At 41.7% G+C, this 23689-nt stretch overlaps 1 protein-coding gene across 1 annotated transcript in view; it reads left to right on the forward strand.

Moving 5' to 3' along the window:
* Positions 1-5348: 5348 nt before the first annotated feature.
* The window catches only part of mast1a (microtubule associated serine/threonine kinase 1a), a 36767-nt gene continuing 18426 nt past the window's right edge, over positions 5349-23689 (forward strand). The window contains exons 1-2 of the mRNA XM_085912594.1: positions 5349-5406; positions 12628-12656. Of these exons, the coding sequence (XP_085768720.1) occupies positions 5368-5406; positions 12628-12656 (68 nt within the window). The 5' untranslated portion in view covers positions 5349-5367. The remainder of the gene's footprint in view (positions 5407-12627; positions 12657-23689) is intronic.

Below are 23689 nucleotides of genomic sequence, written 5' to 3' on the forward strand. Positions count from 1 at the left end.
GACTCATTTTAGGTTATATTGGCTAATGTTGCACATTTTTCATGTAACATATTGCCAATACATGCAGAGGAATGACACTTTCTTGCACAATAACAACAAAGGATTGGTACATGCTTAAACTCAACAAAATTACTTCACTGATAAAAACTTTCAAAAGCAAGTTCTTGATTGAAGAAAACAAAAGACGCGTTTAAAGCCGGCTTCGGGCTCTTAGACACATTTCAAGACATTTAGATCTTTGACATCAGTCTTGCTTTTGTGACTAACAGGCATAAAAATCACATCTAGAGCTTCTGTGTTTAGACACACTCAAAGGATGAGGCCTGAAGACATACGCTAGGTTCGTTCCTTTGCGAGATGTTAAGGCGTTGCGCTGCTCTCGAGATGGATGCCAAATTTCGCAGCGTTCCCGTGCAGTCGCTGTTTTGTAGTGACACCTCTGCCTCTACTTGAATGAAGACATCGTTTTTGTGTCAGACGAAATCACAAACCAGAAAGATGCAGCCTGCTGTCAATTGGAATTCGGTTTGTGCCGAGACTCCTGGATCTTTTTCCCGCAGTTCATAGCCAGAGTGGACACGGCGAAAGAAGACAGGATGATAATGGAGCTCCCCACAAAATGAGACGAAGCCCCTCTGGTGGTGGCCCTCAAGGCTTTCTTGGAGAATGACTCCCGGTCGAAAGCCCCGGTGACCGTCGCGCTCTGAGCGGTAGCTTCCATGACTGGTTCAACTTCTCAAGCCGTTCTTTGATACCGGGTGCGAGGCAGGGAGACAACACCTTGCCGTCTTTGTGTCCAGTTCTGTCTTGATTCGTTCTCTGCGGTCATTTATAACCTCCCCTGCTTTGTGTCTCATCCCTCTTAAGAGGCCGGTTTTTCCCCTACGTCAATGGGATTCAAAATAGTTTGAATGGCCGCCGAGGACAAAGGTGGCGATCTATTTCAGATCAAGACTTAATGCCATTAGATCAGCCTGTCGTTGTCCGACAATATAAGTGGAGTTCTTTAGCTAAGACAAACTGGAAAATGTCAGTGTTCATCATTTTTGGTGCCTGTATGAGATGACTTTAAAAAAATAAATAAGCAGGAAAACCAAAAAGTTTGAAGGGGCACATGAGGTGAAGTTAGAAACTGGCAGCTTGTTTGTATTGGCTTTGGTCAGCGTCAGGGAATGATTGACTCTGGATTATTATTAGAGTTGGTCAACATTTTCAGTTTGTTCATGCCAGAAAAAAAACATTGATGGTACACTTCTGTTGATTAGAGAAATATTAAAGCCACAAAGCTCACAGAAATAACCCGAAACGAATGAGACTGGAATGTACTTCAATGCATAATGCAAAGCCTCAAGGCTTCTTGATGAATGTCCTTTGAACAAAAAATACAAAATAGAACTTCAGGCAAGTCGCATCCGTTGTATGTTTACCCAATTTTAAAATGTGATCCATTGGCTATTTTATCTGAGCATTTTGTTCTTTTAGATTGTCAAATCAGCCGTTTTTTTAAATTTTATTTCCATTTTTACATTTACAAATAGTTAGTTGCATCAAATGTCTGCACTGCTCTCAATACCCGTTCAGTCACAGTTGTTCTCCCGAAAATATCGTGGACGTTCATTCTTCATTATGGCATAGACAAGAATGTCTGATATCGTATAAATCCCGCAATAACAGCTGCATTGATTTTTTTTTTTTTTTTTTTCAGTCACGGGAACACTTTGTACACATTTATGCTTTTAATTAAACCACCTATTCAATAATGCATTTACCAATTTAATTTGTGTAAATTCAGTAATTACTTTGAGGTGACTAGCTGACAACTCTAACTAAAACTATACCCAAATACAGTATGGCACTTGCTTGTTATAGAAGCACCAAATACCTGATAGCTGAGCTCACACAGGGTTAGTAATCCTTCATCTTCTTACACATAGTCCCAGTTTCCTTTCATGGTGGCTCTTTTAACTCCACTAATTGGATTGTGCCCGTTCTTCTCCTCCGATTGACACAGAAAGTCTCCATGAAAGATTGCGTGTGCGCTGACGACTCACGCAAGGCTGAGAAGAACTTTTTTCTTTTTTTTCTTTTTTGCATCTTACATAACCGTATTTCAAAACATGCCAAGAAATGATTAACCAGAACCACAATATCAAAAAATGTTTCTGTGTATGTTGTGTCCTCTTACCACATGGTGTCACCGTTCAACCAAAATGATTTGGAGCAATGGCAGTAAATTAGATCTAGTTACAGCGATCTGGCCATGTCCGGTCACACTGCCTGCAGTTTAAAAGCTACTTAACCCCTCACAGTGCTGATATCGCTTGACCCGTTGGTCACCTTAACTCACTTCTCGTCTGCATCTCGGACAGCTCTGTTCATGTACGACTGCTGATTGCGTGTTGTTTTATTTAGAGGAGCTTCTCTGCAGAGAGCGAGGCTTTTAGCACTCCTGCAGTTTGACCCACTTGTACGCAGAGAAAGAGAGAGAGCAGAAGCCTTGATGACTGGAGGCATTCCGAGGAGATGGCGGATGAGAAAAGGGAGAACTTGTTAAAAAAAAAAAAAGTGATACGGTTCTTCTCACACCACGACGGCTACACGGAAATAATGATTGCGAACGCTTTGAATTGACCTCTAAAAATTTGTGGTTTGCTTTTTTGTTATTATTAGAATTTTCTTTCTTTTTTTTTGCAGAACATATCTTCTGCTATCTTTTTATTTTGAGCTCTAAGATGTCACTAAAGACTCATAGGAAAGTAGTAATTGGTGTCAAGGAGGTAAGCGGAAGTGATGCATCCAGAATGAGAGAGGAACATTTTTGCATGTCAGGAAGGAGCTTAGTTAGGCTAAGGGAAGTTATGGAAAGTGTTTTCTGTTTGTAAACGCGCTCCTGGTGGATTTGAGTTTTTAGATCAAATTTGAACACTATTGTAAGATAAGGTTGAAATGAAATCATCCAATCCTGATGGATGACGGAGCCATTCATCTTCAAGGGCACTCGGAGTGATTTATATTGTTTCCGTGCGAGTTTACTATTAAAATGAGAACCTTGTGAATAACAGAAACAACATCTCACGATACAATAAAAACACAACGGAACAATGAATCGATTCACCGCTTTACAGCAAATGGGACATTCCGATGTCCTTTTAACTGCCTAAGCTCACATTTAACGTACAAGGAAGGTGAACTCGTATAACCTAAGCAACTACTTCAATAAATCGGCAAAAAAAAAAAAAAATGTCTGTATGCTAAACCTATTATTTTATTGACACACTTAAAGCACACGAAGAGATGTGAGCTGACGTAGCGTTTGTGAGACGGGCTCACCGTGTCGGGAAATGCAATGGCGCAAACTGCCGACATCTTCTGCATCCCGGCCCCCCCCCCCATGCCGGGCTTCTGCTCGGGAGTGCTGACCCCATACGACCTCCCTCAGGGCGTCTTTTCAAACAGGCTGACATCATTCCTAAAAGCTTTTGTCTGTGTCTGTTTTTGCCAACCGTGCCACGCTGCCCTTCCCGAATCACACAATTAATGAATGAGGGAAGAAAAATGCAAAATTCATGCGCGCTCATCAATTATTAAACGCTAATAACAAAAAAAAAGCGGCATAATAGAGGAGTCCGACAAGCTGCTAACTGGGTCACGCTCTCAAACGGAATATTTCACCTGCTGTTACTGGTTCACACTTTGACGTTTTGGAAATATTTTTCACATATCGCCACGTGGTCGGTCTTTTGTGTTTCGCAAAACGGACAACAAAGGGAATTCAAAATGAAGAACAAAGAAGTCTTAAAGTAGATAGATACACATCTTGTATTCTTGGTAGATGCGTGTTTTTGAGAAAGTTGCATCGTAAGGATGACTGATTTAAAAAAAAATTCATCTCATTTTGATTTGTACTTATTAACTTAAACCACAGGATATGTATGAAAGACAAAATGTCTAACAGGGACACGGTGATGGACTTTATCCTCAGCGGTGTATTCGAAACTGCTTCTACTAATATACCGCAGTGTTCTTCCATTAAGAGTTGATTGGCTCATCCCTTCACTTGTCAATACAACCACAACGTGTGAGCGGGAAGTTTAGTTGATCTCTTCCCTGGAGGTTTTTTTCTTGTGTCTGTGGAAAAGATGTTGCTCTTTAAATGGTGGCACAATGTTTCAAAAGCTTGGTCATTAACAATTGGCCACTAACTCAAGGCAGATGTAATAATTCCTGCAAATGATCCTCTGTGACAGTGGACGTGATTCGAGTAAAGCAGGATTGTTGTCTTTACCATGTTTTATTCTGAGAAATAATTTGGTATATCTAGAAATTCAATACACCCTGATCGTCTTCAAACTTGGGGTGTAAAGTTATTTCCTTACACGCTGTTGCCATGGCAATATTCCAGTTGCAATGGAAAATAATGCCAATTTAAAGGGTTTTAATCTGCGTGAAAATTCTTGCGCAAACATCACTTCTGGCAAAAAAAAAACTTTGACATTTTAGAAGGGTTATGGCCCAAATTGGGAGAGTTACGAGGGCCCTTTAAGCTGCTTACAGCTCGAGTTTGGTCTTGGTTCTTTTCCCGTGGTGCAAAAAAAAACAAAACGATCAGGTGCTGCAAGCTCCATTAGACTTTAGTTCATTTCCTTTTCGATCGATGGTTCGAGCTCACAAATATTGCATCGAATCGATCCATGTAATCACATTCTTAGCCACTTTGAGGGGCGGGGCCGTAAGGGGTCCCATGTGTGAAGTGAGCTCCATCGGATCCCCGCCCCTCCCCTTCCCCGATCGTCAGTGCGGAGCGTCTGGTCTCTGAGGGGTGGGTCAACGTCACCGGGTAGTAGGAAGCGGTTGTTGTGGCGGAGCTGAGGATGGAGTAGATGAGGCAGTGGAAAAGGGAGGAACACAATGACACGAAGCCGCGTGCATGTGAGGGGCGCTCGGATACATCCCTTCTGCGTAAACGGTGCTTTCGTGTGGATCTGAAAGCTGCCGCAACGGCGTTGCCTTTATTTGCGTCTTTACAGCGATGTGCAGTTAATCGGGCGTGATGATATGGTGTTGCGTTCACGGAACTCCTGCGCGGTGTCACTATCGTGGATTTTTGGACTCGACACCGGAGAGGCTTTATTATTATTATTATTTTTTTACTTCCATGCGTTAGATTTGTAGTGTATTGATTGAGTGATACAAGATACTCGTTGTTATTGTGGAATTTATTATATTGCCGGTAATCGATGTCCACATAGGCTTTGATTTTTGGGCTAAATTGACTCGCGGCGCGTGTTGGGGGGGGGGAGTCACGTGACATCATTTAGGGGGAAAAAGAACTACAGAGGACCGAGACACCCTCCAAGAGGTATCACCATGGACGACTCTGGCATCATTCGAAGAAGAAGGCTCCAGGTTGGAACTGTATTCTTTGTTAGTTCATGTTTAACCTTCATGTCATTTTTCTATACTTTATTAAATTCTATTTTTAAATAACCCACGGAATAAAAGTTTTACTGTAGCCAGCCTACTTTGCAAGCTAAAAATCAAGAACACCAGCAATTCTTAATTTTTAAAAAAATTTTTTTCCAATTTAGTGTCCACTTATTGTTAGCGCTTTTCATTGATATCACAGAAACAGCCTATTTATCTGAATTAGTTTTTTTTTTTTTAGTGGGCCATTTCTCATCCCTTTTGTTTACTTGAGTCAAACTACCCAGTGGGCATCTGATTTGAATTCAGATTTGATGTCATATGATGCAGAATTGACATCAGATGCCCACTACGTATCTTCTTTTCCCCTGCACTGTATAATATAGCTTTTATACAGAGCTTGTACGCATAAGACTGACTGCTCTTATGTAAATCGGTGTACGTGCCGATTTTCCATATGATTTCCAATTTTTAAAACATGCCAGGTGACCAATACAGCACGCATAAGCATATCTCCATTGTCAATCATTGACTCTGACGGGAAGGGAAGCAAAATGTTGAAATTTGGCTCGATTATTGGTAATTGCAGGTGCTACCCCATTTTAGCTAATCACATTGAGTTCACACAATCAACTTGCTTCTAACCACCACTAAAAGCATTTATGCAAATAATTAAAATACTTATACAATGTCGCATGTAAAAAAATGTCCCCGTATATTGAAGCCATCTCTACCAATGAGCCGATTTCACTGCTTTGTCACATTATTGGATGCTACAGACCAACTAAGTCCCATTCTACAAACAATTGAAGTGAGCAAGAACAATGCAAATAGATTAAAAAAGGGAAATTGTAAAGTATTTGTGTGGAAGTTAGTTAGCATGTAGCATAGTTTGAGCTAACCATTGACACACATTAAATAATGATATTATATCAGAAAGAAGCCTATTTTACTTGTTAGCCACAATGCACTCGGGCTATTAGATTGGTTCCCATTTTTTTGTTGTTCTCTATATAATCTTAACCACTATGCTCGTTGCTATTTTTTTTTTGCAGAAGTCACCTTTAACAGAACAAGTTTATTTATAACCCTCACTCACAAATAATGAAGGACACAAAAATACATCTAGACAAAACCTGTAAATTTGTGATATAGTTTTATCTTATCACATTATTACACATTGCATCATCTAATCCAAGCAAATAGCTTTAGCCGCTTCATACCACACAACAAAATGGCTACCCTTGTTTACAATTGAGATTAATTCATTCATTTCTCAAGTTGTGACTGAAGGCAGCTCTGTCGGGCAGAGTGGATGACAAAGCTCTGGTACGAGTTTCAGATGTACATTAAGCTGACTTGAGCCTTGAGCGCTAAAAGCAGCTTAGTCCACATCTCGTGAACGAAGTAGGTTAGTCGATATCTCGTACACCGATGGCTGGCAGCAAACATCGGGGCGAGATTCCGTCAAGGTTTTTCTAGCCGTGAAATGACTCTAGTAAAGCAGCACAGGCCCTCAGTGCACAACTACTGACTGCCACTTAACTGCCTCAACGTGTATTAATTTACAATTAAAGCGCTCGGCTGCTCATCTTGCCATCTGCTGCACAAGGCTACTCATCATTTATGAAATATCGACGTGCCCAATTGGACGACTATGCTGCCCAGTTGGCAATTACTGGGTCTGACTGTAGGTTGGATTAAAGAACACAAAATTAAAAAAAAAATGTACTAAATAATGACGTTGGCTCATGCATGTCTCCTGTTTGAAATTTGTTTGATTTGCATCTCTCTTATCGTAGGATGCGGGGAAATGTTAGACATGCACATTAAAGCCGTTATACAAGCGCAGAATCGTTATTGCAGGAACATAATAATCAAGTTTTGAATACATCTCAAGGATGTGGGCATCATTGATATGTAGAAAAGCCACACAGCATTACAATGGTATGATGAAATATTACAACGATAATTTCTGCCGATATAATCTCAATTTTCACACAAAAAAATTGTGAAATTAATGTCAATTAAGGCAGATTTTCATTTATAAGAATAGTTGTAATTTATCAAGTATAACGATTTTATTATTTTTCTTTCTCCCTTTTCATTGTGACTCTCTTTTCTTTTTTTGGTTTAATGAACTGGTGCACCTACTCACTCAGTTTTACTGTACTTTGACTGTGTGAGTGTGTTAATGTCCATATGTACAATATGAAATTGACCCATTAACCCCCCCCCCCCCAACACTCTCCGCTTCCCACTGAAGTGGTCGATATCAATATCGGAGACAGAGGAGGTCTAAATGTTGAGGATGTGGCACAGTTGTCAGGCCCATTAGGAGGACTAATGGTGGCCTAAGAGCGCCGTGTACCCTCGGGGAGGAAACAGAAGGGTCCCCTAAAAAGCCTCGAGGCTTAGATGAAGGCGGTAGGAGAGAAGAAGGCAAGTGAAGCCGTGGGCTCCGACAGACCCCATTTAAGTGCTTCTTACAATATCAGGATCCTTTTTAACGGTGGGTCAATGTTCATTTGAGGAAATGGGGGGGCGCAGTTGTGTAGAATTTTGATTTCAGGGTTATGTTTCACGTATCGGTTTCATAAAGTGGTTTTTATCACACCTGGTCCTGCCTAAGGAGTCAGTACGGGGGCGGTTCTCGGTTTACGACGGCGCTAACGTAATTTCGAGGAATAAACCGAAGGCGCCAAAATACGTCAGCGCCAAGTAGGCACGCTCATGTTACCACCAGCCACAGAAAAATCCCTCAGGATAACCTTTTAGTGACATTCGACAATCGCTGACCAGATTGTCAGCATCTACGTACGCTTTTGTTCGGACTAACTTCTCCTGTGCTTGACTGTTTTTTCTTTTAAGAGGATATTTGAATTCTTTGGTATTGAGATGAGACATTTCCATCACAGCTACGGAAGTGAAGGTTATTGGGCCATCAGTTTCGCTAGGTGTCAGGAACCCGCTTAATACACTGCTCTCGTCGCAAATCACCGTGTGCGCCATCAGCGTTATGGAGAACACCTCACACATACTGAGTATAATTTGTCCAATATTTTGTTTTGGGCACTGTGCCTGTTTTCAATATGCTAAGCACATGGGGATAAGAGTCACTCCAGAAGTGACAGCTAGCTCACTTCTGTCACTCACTGCTTTGTTCCGCTTCATCGAGACGGACTGTAAACAACACTCGGACGTCGTCTGTTTATTTGGAGACATTGTTTTTCTCGTGCAGACCAAAATGTATTAGAGCCTGACTACAGAATAAAAAAATAAGAAGTCTTGAAGCTGCTAGCAATCCAGAAACAACCTGTGTGTAACCCAGAAAATGGGAAGATAACATCTGGGTTTGTATTTAAAAATGAATCCAACGGGGAGGTAATAAATGCGAAGGTCGAGCATCCTCACAAGGCTCTGAGAAGAGTCAAAGCTGTAAAGTTGAAGTCTTGAAGTCTGGTGGAGCGTTCAAGTGAAGAATACACAGTGTGACATTCGCCTTGCAATCAGCTGTCACTTTTTTTTGGCAGCAGAAAAAGAACAGAAGCTTTGATTCCGCCCAGAGCGCCGACACAATTGCTTTTTTTCTTCACTCCAGATTCCAGTTAGTGTTCTTTCCCTTTTTTGGGTTAATATAAACCAAGTAAAAAAAAAAACAGGCTTCAGCCTTCTGTTATGTGTTAAGCAGAACAAGTTAAATATTTCAATGTTTTTAAAAGGTCCTCTTGGAACATAGCAAGGTGACCGAAAAGCAAATTAATTATTTGTAGTTGTTGCAGGGATGATGTGCATAATGCATTCATTTTCCCAAAGATGTCACTGCGTGCGTGCATGGTTGACTCTGCCTGCAAAATCACGCACAAAATGTCTCGATTGTTTTGTCGACACGAGAGACAACACCATTTTCAAACAGGCCAAGCACAAGTCCAAAGAAGCCAAATGCTCCCAAATTATATTATTATAGCTTCAAATAAAAAAGCATAAATATATTAATTATTTATAAATATTATTATATCTTACTTCTAATATAAACATTACTTTATATATATACTTTAAAATATTCAGACATTTATCTTAAAATAATACCAAAAATATTAGGGGAAAATGTTTGATGACACAAAATAATGAAAACAAAATTAAGAAAAAGTAAAAAAAAAAACAACTGAAAATACCCAAAATATTGATATATTTATTTGAGAAAAATCCAATAAAAATTGGAAAATAAGAAACGTTTAAGCTAAACAAAATATACAAAATATTAGACAACAAAAAGACAAAAATATTACTAAATAAATATTGCACCCCCCTCCCTGTTTGTTCAACACACGAAAAGATAAATTTACAGTACTTGGACTTGCCAAGGTTGTCATAGTCCTTTGAACTGAAATGAGAACAAAACAAGATGGATACATCACGTCGCCGACTGGGCACAAATAAAAAGGGAGCAGGTGTCGGCTTTTTAGCCATTAGCTACCCCTTGCCACACCCCGTATCGGAACACACACACGTTAGCACATGTTCCTCTGAGTCACTCTGGCCGAGCTTACTTCCTCTTGATGATGTAATTCATTAGCTATCCCAGGAAAAGCGCCCCGTGATGGGTGAAGTCATTCTCATTAAAAAAAGAAGTGATCACAATCCCACAAGAGCACCATCACACAGGTACCGACATCCCGGCTCTCATCACGAAAACTCACAACAGATTACAGGCTTGGAAAAATGTCTGTCTTAATATTTAAAGTCAAATTTAAGCTCAATTGACCTGTATGTATTCCGGTGCATTCCGTAACATGAATAAATGATACGAGGAAACTGTATTTTTTTTTGTGTTGTGATGAACACAAAGAAAGCAAAATTGTTGACGTACTGTGAGAGGTGTTCCTGTCTTTTCCGCCAATATTACAGAAAGTAGGCAATCCAGGGTTGTCATGGCAATGACTACAAGTGATTTTGAAGCTGTGATACTATATATTGTTGCTTGAAAGAACACGTCAGACATGTAATATAATCTCACTTTAGAATATCGAATGTTTTGCGGACTTCGCTTTATATAAGACTGTGCCATACAAATGCCGCTGAAGGTCAAATATCAACATATTGATCTTTTGACGTCAATGTAATTGAGGCTTTTTCTATCCGCAGGCTTTCAGGCTGATAGACAAGCCTTTGTTAATTATTTGAGTCGATTCAGTTTTTTTTTCTTTAATGGAGTCAGATTTTCAATATAATTGATGGAGAGGAAATCACTAGGTAGAAAATAATGGACTGGCTATGTGTATTTGCATCGGTGAATTTGTTCCAAAGTCTAAACTAATCGTTGACATTGATCTGGAACAAAATTTGTTCCGAAATTCTACCTATATATTCATTAATTATAAATAATGCAATTCAAAAGGAGAGGATTCGATTTTATATTCACATTTGAATTGTTTCTTTTTTTTTTTTAGCTTATCTTATTGTCTTTTCTCTAGATTAGCAGTGCGAATGATTTCTGACTGCAATGTTTATTAATGACCCTTTTTCCACTGCTGTTATTTAAGATCAAGGAGTAAGGGGGTGGTGGGTGGATGCCAAACTCAAACTGGTTGGGTTTGAGTTTGCAGGCGCATGGTAAGATTGTTTTGATGTGAGAGCTCCAGCTGTCAAGTCACGTTTCATCAACTCGCCTTTGTTGCCGTTTTTTTTCGGACGCTTATGTTTGTATTACAAAGAGTGTTCGACGCAGGCGAGAGAAATGAATTGAGGGCAACTCAAATGATTAGACAGAAGAGTATTTCCTTTTGGGACGTCATTAGTTGTGCTCGCAGTTGTTGATTTCCAACATCTGACCTTAACGTTGTTAGTTTGAACAGACTAATCTGACAAGAGATATGTAAGCCGATCTCTCCGACATGGAGTCTAATAGACTGAAATTGGCCAGGGATGGCGCAACGAGCACAACGGAGAGGGTGCGTCCCACTTGATCTTAATCACATCAGTGTCCTCGCTGCTGTGTCCCGTCGTCATAAAATGAGCAGAAACCGTTTTAAAATTGACTTTTGCTTCACTCGACCTGCCGTTTCCTGTCACTCAGAAAGCCCCCGAGCATTGACGAGATCGGCTGTTGTGTCGCTCATTGGGTTAGCGGCGTAATCACAAACCTGGCCGAGGCTGATTCATAGCCAACATTGAGATGAGTTTACTTTTATTGGATGTGCTGATCTGTTTATATCGCCAATAGTCTTTGTCTGAAAATATCTGTAGTTTTTTTTTTTTTTTATAAATCTGCTCAGAGGTGAAATACAATGTCTAAAACTAGAGTTCAAAATCACAACCTATTCTCTGTTTAGTAAGTTTGCCATTTTATAGGGCTTTTGTTTGACTGTATAGTGAGTGCAGATTGCCCCCTACAGTGGATGAAAAAAATCTACACACCCCTGCTCACTTGCTTGATGTATAAAAAGTAGAGCAGGATAGATCATTCCAAAACCTTCCCAACTAAAAAAAATAATGATTTTTGTTCTACTGTGCTACAATTTCTTCAAGAATTTATGAGACTGGCCTTATATTGCAATTTACTTTCAGGTCAACACATTTCTATACATTTTTTTAATCGGAATGTAAGTAAACCTTTTGAGATGATCAAAATCTGCCCTTGATTATGAATATAATAATAATAATAATAATCATAATATGTTAATATTTATGATTTCAGGATTTGATCCAGAAACAGGTGTAATTTTCTTCTGACACCTCATAGCTAATGCATGGTGAAATCTGTATTTCACTTTGATTGACTTTTGCAACTCATTTAGCAACTTTACAAGAAAATTCCAAATATCTAAAACAAAAAATGTCCAAGAAGAAAAAAAGCCCATTTGTGAAAGATTTGTCTCAATGCAGACATGAGAGGATGAAGGCTTTCGTGTAAAAAAATAATTCAAATTAGAAACCCTCTCATCTTTCAAAAAGTTAAATATCAGACTATAAAGTACGGTAATTATGCGGGTATAATTGCTTGAGCCCACTTCAGTCTGCAAATGAGCTACTGCTCTCTTTGAATAAATTAATGCACTTTTTTATGAGCTCATTAGCACATTTCAAGTTACAGTCAAGCCAATAGCCGCCAGTAGCATTTTATCGACGGTAACAGTACACACAGATTATTGTGTTTTGAGAACTCTAACATCCACCTTTTTCTTTTTCCTTTGTTGCCAGAAGGATCTTCCACTGCCACGGAAAAGTAGCAGGTATGCTGTTTTTATATGAAATGTTATTTTTTATAATTGCACAAGATGATACTGCCTATTATTAGATAGCATTTGCCATTTTATGCATCGCATGGGTGGTTTTATGAATGCAGCTGTGGCAATTGAAGAGCAAAAAGAAATGAAGGAGGCAGAACTCCGTGCTTTATTTAGATGTCATCGAGAGACGGAGCACAAGGACCCTTAACCACTCATTGGGGGGCGGGCCCTGAAGTGTAATTTGAGTCTTAAGAGCTGTTCATTATTCTCTGTGTTGGTCATTTTGCATACCTAATTGTTTAATATACAAATATCTGTGTTTAATTTCATATGTGAGTGCATTACTAATAAGCATATGACATTTTTGCAGTTTAAATCTCTCAATTATTAAAACACCTTCAAGATGATAGCTAATCTTATAGAGCCAAATTGAGAAACAGAGCCATCATGTTGAAAATGGGGACGCCGCAAGGGAGACGTGTTTTATTGCAGCGCACACTTTTTTTTTTTTTTGTGGTTTTTTTAATGAAAGGATTAACAAACTCGCCCTCTAAATGTCACATTTAAAGCTGGAGATTAACATTCTACGACAGCTTTGCAAAGCAGGATCACAGGTGGATTTTGTCATGTGAATTCCAAGTTTTATTCTCTTTTTTTGCAAATTTTTGGAACAGTTAATAGCTTAATTGGTGGATTTATTTCTGCTCTAAATTTTAATCGTTTTGTAACTTTTTTTTTTTAATACTTGTGGGACACTTCAAATTTTAAAAGATAACTTAAAAAATTTCCTGTATAATGAAAATTGGTTTTATGATGGGGACGCTTTGTCCCGAGAAGACATTAAATTCACATTATTTCCAATGAGACAATTGAATCTAAATTCCACCAAATCAGGAGATTAATATTGGACAGAACATGCGCATGTGTCCCTATCCAAGGTCCTGAAATCTTTTGTGTCGCCATCACGCTGAGAGACAAATTTGAGTTCCCCGCTGCGAGATTGCAGCCTCCAAAATTTAAACCAAATTGACTGCATGTCTTTTGTCTGCTAAAAAAAAGCTGAGTTGAAAAACAAAAGGGGGGGGGGGAATATGGGGAGGGGGAGTGCAAAATCCCCTGAATATGCTTATCATTTAGGGTGTGGAAATCAATTAAATCCGTCTTGAAATTGTCGCAGCCCGCAGTCATGAATACATTTTATTACTGCTGCCTTGTTATCCGTCTGCTTATCATATAAACTGTAGAAGCCATTGAAAATGTGTGACTAGAATGTTGAGCTAAATACGTTATGTGCGTGTGTGTCTTATTTAATTGTCTGAGTATTCTGCATACACCTTGAGGGCAGAGGTGGCACACACTGTGCATCTCGATGCTTGAGTAATTATTCCCACTCTTCACTTTTACGGCCTGATTGTTGCACCTCTGCGCACGCGTGTCCTTGGCCGGCTGTGTTTTGTCCGTGGCCTTTGACTCTCAACATATGTCACAGTGGGAGATAAGGGAGAAAAAGCTTACTTGGGTCATCCTGGGGTGGAGCTCAAATGTGTCTTTATTAGCGAGTTATCCACAGATGAGCCATTATTGACTGGATGAAAAATTCCATCTTTATCATATCATGGCGCCCACATTTGGATATGACAACCCTTTCCTATATCACCTCCATCTATTCTCCACCATGTATATTTGATCCATTCCTACATTAGAGACGACATCCATTATTCAATTAGTCTACTCGGCACCACTGTGTAACTGTCGCCTCGCGTCAGCTTTAACGTTTGCTAGGTTTGTTTAAGCTTGAAAAGGGGGGGGGGGGGGGGGAGGCAGCGTTGTGTGTGTACTGTGTGTGTGTGTTGTGTGTGTATGTGTGTACGTGTGTGTATGTGTGTACACACTGTCACACAATAATAATGCCTCCCTGAGTGGCGCACTGCTGAGCTACGCCTGTGACATGTACGACAAACGAGAACTCATCCATTCTGATATTGTACTGGTGCATTATTAGTGGAAGATTATTTTCTTTGAACCAGTAGGAATTACAAAGTGAGTGGTTATGTATATAGTGGATATACATAATATATATATTATGGAGACTTACTTGAAATCAACAGTGATAAAGTGCTTTGCATATGGACAGAAACTGGATGCAAGTGAAACTGTAATCAGTAGTAAAGAATATTTTTTTGGGGAGGGGGGGTGGAAATGATTATTTAAATTTCCATTCATGTGTTAATGAGGAAAGATAATTTCATATGCCAGTGTTTTAAGTTTTGAGCATGGTCAAAGAACAAATTAAACTTCAAGAGCTGAAAAAATGGTGAAATTTAGAATGTATTCATATTAACAACATTTCCCGTCCAGTTCACCTTGTGGAAAATCAGTAAGAATATTAACATTCAAAAGAAGCGTGCCACTTTCTTTTGCCAGCAAGTCAAATTGTGCACAATAACACATGCGCCCCCACTAAAACCCCCTCCCTTCTTCTCCTCAAATTAGTCTACGCTCGGCTGCTCCGTCATGTCTCCACCGCCTCCCTCCCGCATCCCGTGTCTCGCCCTCTCATCTTTTTGATTCTCTCTCTCTCTCTTCTCCGTCTGTCGATTTGTGCCCCCCCCCCTCCTTCTTTCACCCACCCTTCCCTTGCTCATCTCTTCCCGGCTTGGCACACACAATCCAGGGGATGCAGCCCTCGCGCGTTTAACTCTTGTCTCTTGCTTGAATTTTCCACTTGTGATGTGTGTGTGTGTGTGTGTTGAACTGGGATGTGGGCTTTAGCCGTTGCCTCTTGACTGCCTCTGTGTGTGTGAGTGGAGACTCAGCCTCCGCTCATGTTCACCTGCCAACACAGCCTCTGCTGCTAGCGACATGTTTCGACGCACAAAAAGGTAAGGATGCTTCCGTTTGCTGCTTCACTCTCGTTACCATTTAGCTCACTGCGTGAACTGCGTGTGCGTGTGCGTGTTTTCTTTTCGGGTGATATTTCCATTGTCCCTGCCAGCAATCGTGCTGTCTCACAGCTGTCTCCATTTAGCTTCAGCAATATGCTGCGTATGCCCGTGAGTGCTTTTGTTGTGTTATCATGCCCAGTTGCACACCTCTTGGTGTGATAAATAGAACAAGGATCTATAATAACGGATGGAAAATAATGAATGTATGTGTGTGTGCTGAACAATCGATCCAATTTATATATTTTTTGCTGATATATGCAGAACTTAAAACCAGTCATTTGAAAAAAAAAATGCTTGAAGCAAGTAAAATGTACCAAAAAAAAAAAAGACAACTTTTTGATAGACAAACCACAAGCCTTGGTTGGATTTCATTTTTGTTGCAGTGGAATGTGGTTTAGGTTGAAGGTCAAAGATCAAATCTTGTTTACAGTTGTGATGGTCAAGGGCAGCGGCGAAGATGGGCAAACAGGTCAAGGAGGTGTCGAGTAGTTAAAATGATCTTACATTTTAGCATGGCCAAACTTATACTTGCCTCTTTGTGTGTATACGAAAAGAGCGGTAGGTCGGATTATGAAGTAAAAGGCATTATTGGGAGCGTCCAGGAAGTGCTTGTGTTGAGGAGAGCCAATAGTGGGCAGTGCAGTGCTGGAGTGCTGTCTGGCTGGCACCAATCCGGGCTCTTTCCGCTCTCTGGACACCACTTGCTATTTTCTTCTCCCTGTGCCTCTATTGTTGTTGTTTCCTCTCCTCCGCTCTAGACTTTCATTTTATGTCGCTCATGTCCCACCATCTGTCGTCTGACTTTCGAGTTCCTCGCCTCTCTCATCGATGAAATGGAGGAGGTCTACTTTGCGTGTTTGTTGCCGAATGGCAAACATCTCAAAGGGGACCCGCATTAAGTAAAAACCAGTCAAATCTAAAGAAGAGTGTATACATGCTGAACATCTTATTTATTTTTTAAAATTTGGAAGACCCTTAATCTCACGAGGATAAAATGAGTATGTTTACTCTAAATGAACAACGCACTACACTATGTATTGTACATGAGAAACTTTGGTCCCTTAACACTTGTATCTTAAATCACCTTTATCCATTGCAATGAATGGGAATTCCATTAATCCGTTCCAAAACAAAAGCTCCATGAGCACTCTGTTGTATAATACTTTGTGAAAATGTACACTGTTGACATCATTTAAAGAATTATGAAAACAGAATTAAATCTGTGTGTTTCTAATTCTATGCTACAATACATTTGAATCATGATGCATTTTAGTGTATTTTTTTTTTTAAATGCAGAGCTCAGGTGTACCTAAAGTTGTGGCCGTGTGTGTAAAAGAATAATATTCCCGTTGAGCTGCTTAAGCTTCTCTAGTAAACACATCATGAAGAAGAGAAGAGAGGTAATGGAAATCTGGGCGACAGATGGTGGACTTCAGGGACAGGAATATGGAGGAGCAGAAACAACAATGGAAGCGTTGGGATGCATGCTAAAATCGAAGAAGGGGGGGGGGATAAGACACATTAAGGTCGTAGAAAAACGAGAACCCAGAGATCCCATCACGTCTCATGTTGCTGAATAAAGCTTTTTATTCGCGTATTCCATTTATTGCTAATCATTTTCCATTTGTGTTTGTGTGTGCAATAAATTCCAGGCTAGTCTCACATCTGCCAAGAGCTAGACCAAATTGTCTCGTCACCTTGCTTGAAAAGGCGATTAAAGCAGTCAATAGGGTTCACCGCCAGGCCACCTGCCAATGTCTGCACACACACACACACACACACACACACACACACACACACACACACACACACACACACACACACACACACACACACAAAAATCACATCTGAATCCATTTTATCGCTACTCAGATATTTTAATTCCGGCTAACTCTATCGTCCCTAAAGAGCGTAATAAGGATGTTTTCCCCGGGTTGACGGTGGGATAATGTTATATGCATACTGCCGAACAGGCTTAGCTAAAAGGAAGGAAAAAAAGAGCAAACAACAGTGAGAGAGAATAAGAGATAGCACAAAAGACAAGAGTGAGGTGGGACAAAAGGAGATGCCGCAGGCGATGTCTCAGCCCACATTTCAGCGAGGTTAACTGTAGCCAGGACGTTAGCCTTTAAGTCATTCACTCTGTCTGCTTGTTTGGCTGAATCCATCTTCTTGCCGTTCCGTGGGGGCTTTGCTTGTTGACACCATATCAAAAGGAGATCTCAGGTGGTGTTCAAAAAGATTTATGGCCACCATTGGCTTTCACCAGTGCTCACGTTGTCGGTGAAAGGACAGTCTTGTTGTTATGGGTTGCTACTCAAAAAGTCAAAGGTTCTGTTATATTAATTGTAAATGTGCCATAGAAAATACTGTTAAATCATCTAGCGTGGCTTTTGATATTGATTTAATAAAAAAGATGATGACATTAGCGGGAAATGCTAATTAGCTGGCTAGTCTGCGCGCAAAGCTACAATGTTTAAATACATTTTTCACGGGTTAAAAATGTTGAATATTATATATTTGTCATTGTTTACATATGGTACATGGAAATAGCCAGCGGATAAATTCCTTAAATCACAATTGGTGCCATTGTAAATCACGTCTTTGGCTTTCTTTAACCGCACCTAATTCTTGCACGACGTATAATATATGGCATGGCCGCTCTGTTAAAATAAATCAGCTGCAGCGATGTAGCCAATAACAGCATCAAACACGGAAACTTCTTTCCGTCTTCCGCTCGTGTTGTTTGTACCATGACAGCACCATCTGTTGTTGACTGGTGTTCAGGTTGACCCCGAGCATCACTCCCAGTGTTTTTCTTTTGATAGTTTCACACAATGCAGATGCTGCTGTCAGCCCGTAGACTTAATTACTCGCAAACATGGAAGTTTGGCAACTTGCTATTTATCACTTTCTGTGTTTAATTATTGGATGTCTGTTTTTTTTTTAAATTGTTAAGTAAATAAACTGAGTTTCCTTTCATAATGCTATACCAGGCCCTTCATAAAGTACTTCAACTGTACATTTCAAAAGAAACCTAAGAGCTAAATAAAAATAACACAACAAATATGTCATGCACAAATGCGACATGAATAATACACATGATTGAAAAAAAAATGGTTGTCTTTCAGATATGGACATTTCTAAGTCACCAAATTGTGGTTTATTCTATTATTTGACTGTTTTGGCGTGTAATGTTAGGATTGGTCTCCTTACGGATTAACAGGGTCACGACGAGAACGTTCCTAACTTGACTTGAAAAAAAAAATCACAGGTTGAATTAAACTCATGAGCATAATCACATTCAAATACAGCTTATAAATGAAAACATCCAATTCAACTAATAGCTAAATGGATGAATATATTGCACAGGATTTGATGAGGAAATTGTCCCTAATTGTAGCCATGGCTGTGGATATTGCATTTTAGAAGAATTGATTGGGGAGTAGCCTGATAGTCAAGAGAGCCTCTAAAGGGGGGGGGGGGTACCATATCATGATTTTCATTTCCGCTCCATTTCCCAAACCCGTAAACATGCACTCATCTTTAAAAGGCTCCAAGCAGCGAGAGAGAGAGAGAAAAAAAAAGCGAGAGACGTCACCTGACAGGAAGTGTGTCTGGATAGATCGATGGCTGAACCGTCCGGATGTGTGTAGTGTCCTCTGTGCTCTGTGAGTCAGCAGACGATCAGCTTAGTGTCTTAACTTTCCATTTCCTTTCGGGCTCCTGCGTTAATCCACTTTCAATTTGACGGTTAGGTCCAGTCATTTAAAGTATTTCCTCTTCTGAACGTGCAAAACATGGTCTGTAGTATCTAGTGATTCACATATGGAAAGAAGAATGTCCGTTACAGAAGAAGATTAAGGCTAGTGAAGAAGGAAAAAAAGTCAGAGGCAGAGCTGGTGTGGAGCTGGAGTTGGAGTCAGAGGCTGCTCCATTAAACCATATAGTGTACATTCCTTCCCTGCAACACTAGTGAAGGCTTCATGGTATAGTGGATAGTGCACTGGACTCTCACCCCAGCGACCCGGGTTCAAATCCCGGTGGGACCAAAAAAAAAATTTCATCATGGAGGCGGAGCTGGTGTGGAGCTGGAGTTGGAGGCGGAATTAGAAGCGGAGCTGAAGTCAGAGGCGGAGCTGGAGGTGGAGCTGAAGTCAGAGGCGGAGCTGGTGTGAAGCTGAAGTCAGAGGCGGCGCTGGTGTGGAATTGGAGGTGGAGTCAGAGGCAGAGCTGGTATGGAGTTGGAAGTGGAGCTGTAATCAAGTGGAGCTGAAGTCGGCGGTGGCGGAGCTGAAGTCAGAGGCGGAGCTGGAGGCGGAGTCACAGCTGGTGTGGAGGTGGAGCTGGAGTTGAAGTCAGACGCGGAGCCGAAGTTAGAGGCAGAACTGATGTGGAACTGGTGTTGGAGGCGGAGGTGGAACTGAAGTCAGGCGGAGCTTAAGTCAGAGGCAGAACTGGTGTGGAGCTGGAATCAGAGGTGGAGCTGAAGTCAGAGGCGGAGCTGGAGTTGGAGGTGGTATTAGAGGCAGAGCTGGTATGGAATTGGAAGTGGAGCTGAAATCAAGCGGAGCTGGAGGTGGAGCTGGTGTGAAACTGAAGTTGAAGGCAGAGACAAAGTTGGTGTGGAGCTGGAGTCAAAGGCGGAGCTGGAGGGGGAGTCACAGCTGGTGTGGAGTTGGAGGCAGAGCTGGAGCTGAAGTTCGAGGCAGAGCTGGTGTGGAACTGGAGCTGGAGGCAGAGCTGGAGGTGGAGCTGAAGTCAGAGGCAGAGCTGGTGTGGAGCTGGAATCAGAGGCGGAATTGAAGGCAGAGCTGATGCGGAGTCAGAGGTGGAGCTGAAGTCAGAGGCATAGCTGGTGTGGAGCTGGAGTCAGAGGCGGAGCTGAAGCTGGAGGTGGAGCTGAAGTCAGAGGCAGAGCTGGTGTGGAGCTGGAGGTGGAGCTGAAGTCAGAGGCAGAGCTGGTGTGGAGCTGAAGTCAGAGGCAGAGCTGGTGAGGAGCTGGAGTCGGAGCTGAAGTCGGAGGCGGAGTCAGAGCTGGTGTGGAGTTGGAAGCGGAGCTGAAGGCAGAGCTGGTGTGCTGAAGTCAGAGGCGGAGCTGAAGTTGGAGTCAGAGGCGGAGCTGAAGTTAGAGGCAGAGCTGGTGTGGAACTGGTGTTGGAGTCGGAGGCAGAGCTGAAGTTAGAGGCTGGAGGTGGAGCTGAAGTCAGGCGGAGCTGAAGTCAGAGGCAGAGCTGGTGCGGAGTCAGAGGCAGAGCTGGTGTGGAGCTGGAATCAGAGGCGGAGTTGAAGTCAGAGGCAGAGCTGATGCGGAGTCAGAGGCGGAGCTGAAGCTGGAGGTGGAGCTGAAGTCAGAGGCAGAGCTGGTGTGGAGCTGGAGTCAGAGGCAGAGCTGGTGTGGAGCTGGAGGCGGAGCTGAAGTCAGAGGCAGAGCTGGTGCGGAGTCAGAGGCGGAGCTGAAGCTGGAGGTGGAGCTGAAGTCAGAGGCGGAGCTGAAGTCAGAGGCAGAGCTGGTGTGGAGCTGGAGTCAGAGGCGGAGCTGAAGCTGGAGGTGGAGCTGAAGTCAGAGGCGGAGCTGGTGTGGAGCTGGAGTCAGTGGCAGAGCTGAAGTCAGAGGCGGAGCTGGTGTGGAGCTGAAGTCAGAGGCAGAGCTGGAGGTGGAGCTGAAGTCAGAGGCAGAGCTGGTGAGGAGCTGGAGTCGGAGGCAGAGCTGGAGTCGGAGGTGGAGTCAGAGGCAGAGCTGAAGTCAGAGGCAAAGTTGGTGTGGAGCTGAAGTCAGAGGCAGAGCTGTTGTGGAGCTGGAGTCAGAGGTGGAGCTGGAGTTGGAGGCGGAGCTGAAGTCAGAGGCAGAGCTGGTGTGGAGCTGGAGCTGGAGTTGGAGCTGAAGTTGGAGGCGGAGTCAGAGCTGGTGTGGAGTTGGAGGCGGAGCTGAAGGCAGAGCTGGTGTCCTGGAGTCAGAGGCGGAGCTAAAGTTGGAGTCAGAGGCGGAGCTGAAGTTAGAGGCAGAGCTGGTGTGGAACTGGTGTTGGAGTCGGAGGCAGAGCTGAAGTTAGAGGCAGAGCTGGTATGGAGCTGGAGTCAGAGGCAAAGCTGGAGGTGGAGCTGAAGTCAGGCGGAGCTGAAGTCAGAGGCAGAGCTGGTGTGGAGCTGAAGTCAGAGGCAGAGCTGGTGTGGAGCTGGAGTCAGAGGCAGAGCTGGTGTGGAGCTGAAGTCAGAGGCGGAGCTGGTGTGGAGCTGGAGTCAGAGGCGGAGCTGAAGTTAGAGGCAGAGCTGGTGTGGAGGTGGAGCTGAAGTCAGAGGCGGAGTTGGAGTCAGAGGTGGAGCTGAAGTCAGAGGTAGAGCTGGTGAGGAGCTGGAGTCGGAGCTGGAGTCAGAGGCAAAGTTGGTGTGGAGCTGGTGTCAGAGGCGGAGTTGAAGTCAGAGGCAAAGCTGGTGTGGAGCTGGTGTCAGAGGCGGAGTTGAAGTCAGTGGCAGAGCTGGTGTGGAGCTGGAGTCGGAGGAGGAGCTGGAGCTGAAGTCAGAGGCAGAGCTGGTGTGGAGCTGAAGACAGAGGGGGAGCTGAAGTTAGAGGCAGAGTTGGAGGCGGAGCTGAAGGCAGAGCTGGTGTGCTGGAGTCAGAGACAGAGTTAGAGCAGGTGTGGAGCTGGAGGATTCTGACTTTTTTTCTCTCCAAATTCTGACTTTAAAGTGAGAATAAATTATTGAGTAATACAAAGTGACAAAATCGGTTTCATTCTTTTGAATGCTGTTTACTCCAAAATATTTTGTGACTTTTTAACTTTTTTTTTAATAGGGCATTTAGATTTTACAGCAATTTAATTTGAGCATAATATCTTTGAGAAAATGGTCATTCTTTTTGGGTCAGTAAAACACAGTTAAAATGAGTGTTATTGTTCCCACCTCCCATTTTATATTCACCGACACGTCTTTTGAAGACACCGGTGGCCCCGTGCCAGCTCAGTACCCGCAGGGGGGATAATTGGTCGTCAGTGTTTTTGCACGAATCATTACCGCAGACTTAATCGTTGACCTTCCTACCGCACGTTACCCGGAGCATTAACTTGACCACTGTCGGCCGTGGATTGAGGGCAGTGAGTCACAATAAAGGCCATTACATCATTGCCTGTTTAGTTTGTGTCACTTTTGCTTTTTCTGTCATTTTATTGATTTGACATAACAACATTAATTTATATTCATGCCCCTTGATACTGGGTCTCCAGTATAATGAATGGATTTTATATTTGTTTGGTAGTCACATGATCGGGGCTGTTATTTGTTTTTTAAGGAACTGACTCATTCATTTATTTTTGTCTTTGGCTGATTTAATGACTGTTCCTAATTTTTGCAAATGAACTAGTGTCTCTCAGGAAATTAGAACATAATAGAAACATTCATTTATAATAGTTCACTTTGAATATGCAAAACTCTTTACATGGATTCATTAAGCGCATTGAAAAATATCTTGAGTGAGTGACTTGGGGCTTTTCATTTGCTGTAAGCTATAATTATTCAAATGATCTATATATAAATCATGATCTTGCTCCATATGTCTGCAACACGTTTGTATCCATGACATTTTAAAATAATTAAAACACTAAAATACAGTAATTGTATGTTTTGTTTATTCACTTATTCACCCTCATGACAAAATCATACTTGTTTTTATGTTTTTCACATGTAATTTAAGCACTTCATTACCTTACTGGTTTATTTGACTTACACATTTACAAGTTACTTTTGTTGTAAGCTCTTCGGCTGTATTATTGGATGACTAATTACTTTGTCATGTAATTGTTTTGTCATGTAATATTTTACTGATACCAACTCTTTTATCATTTATTTTTTAATTATTTATCCCAACTCTTATTATTGAATTCCAGGTGCTTGCTTACATTTGCAGTCACTTATTGTCATCCTCACTCATACATACCAATTTACCAAATTTAATACAGACCACTACCATAACACTGTTTCCGCCATGTTTGAGACATGATGTGGTATGCTTTGGATCATGAGCATTTGTATTTCTAGCAGTCTAATAATATCATCATTTTTTTTTTTTTTTTAAATCTCATTGTATGATTTGTTTAC

Source organism: Syngnathus leptorhynchus, chromosome 5 (genome assembly GCF_054491065.1).
Source record: "Syngnathus leptorhynchus isolate UIUO chromosome 5, UIUO_Slep, whole genome shotgun sequence".
NCBI classification, from domain to species: Eukaryota; Metazoa; Chordata; class Actinopteri; order Syngnathiformes; family Syngnathidae; genus Syngnathus; species Syngnathus leptorhynchus.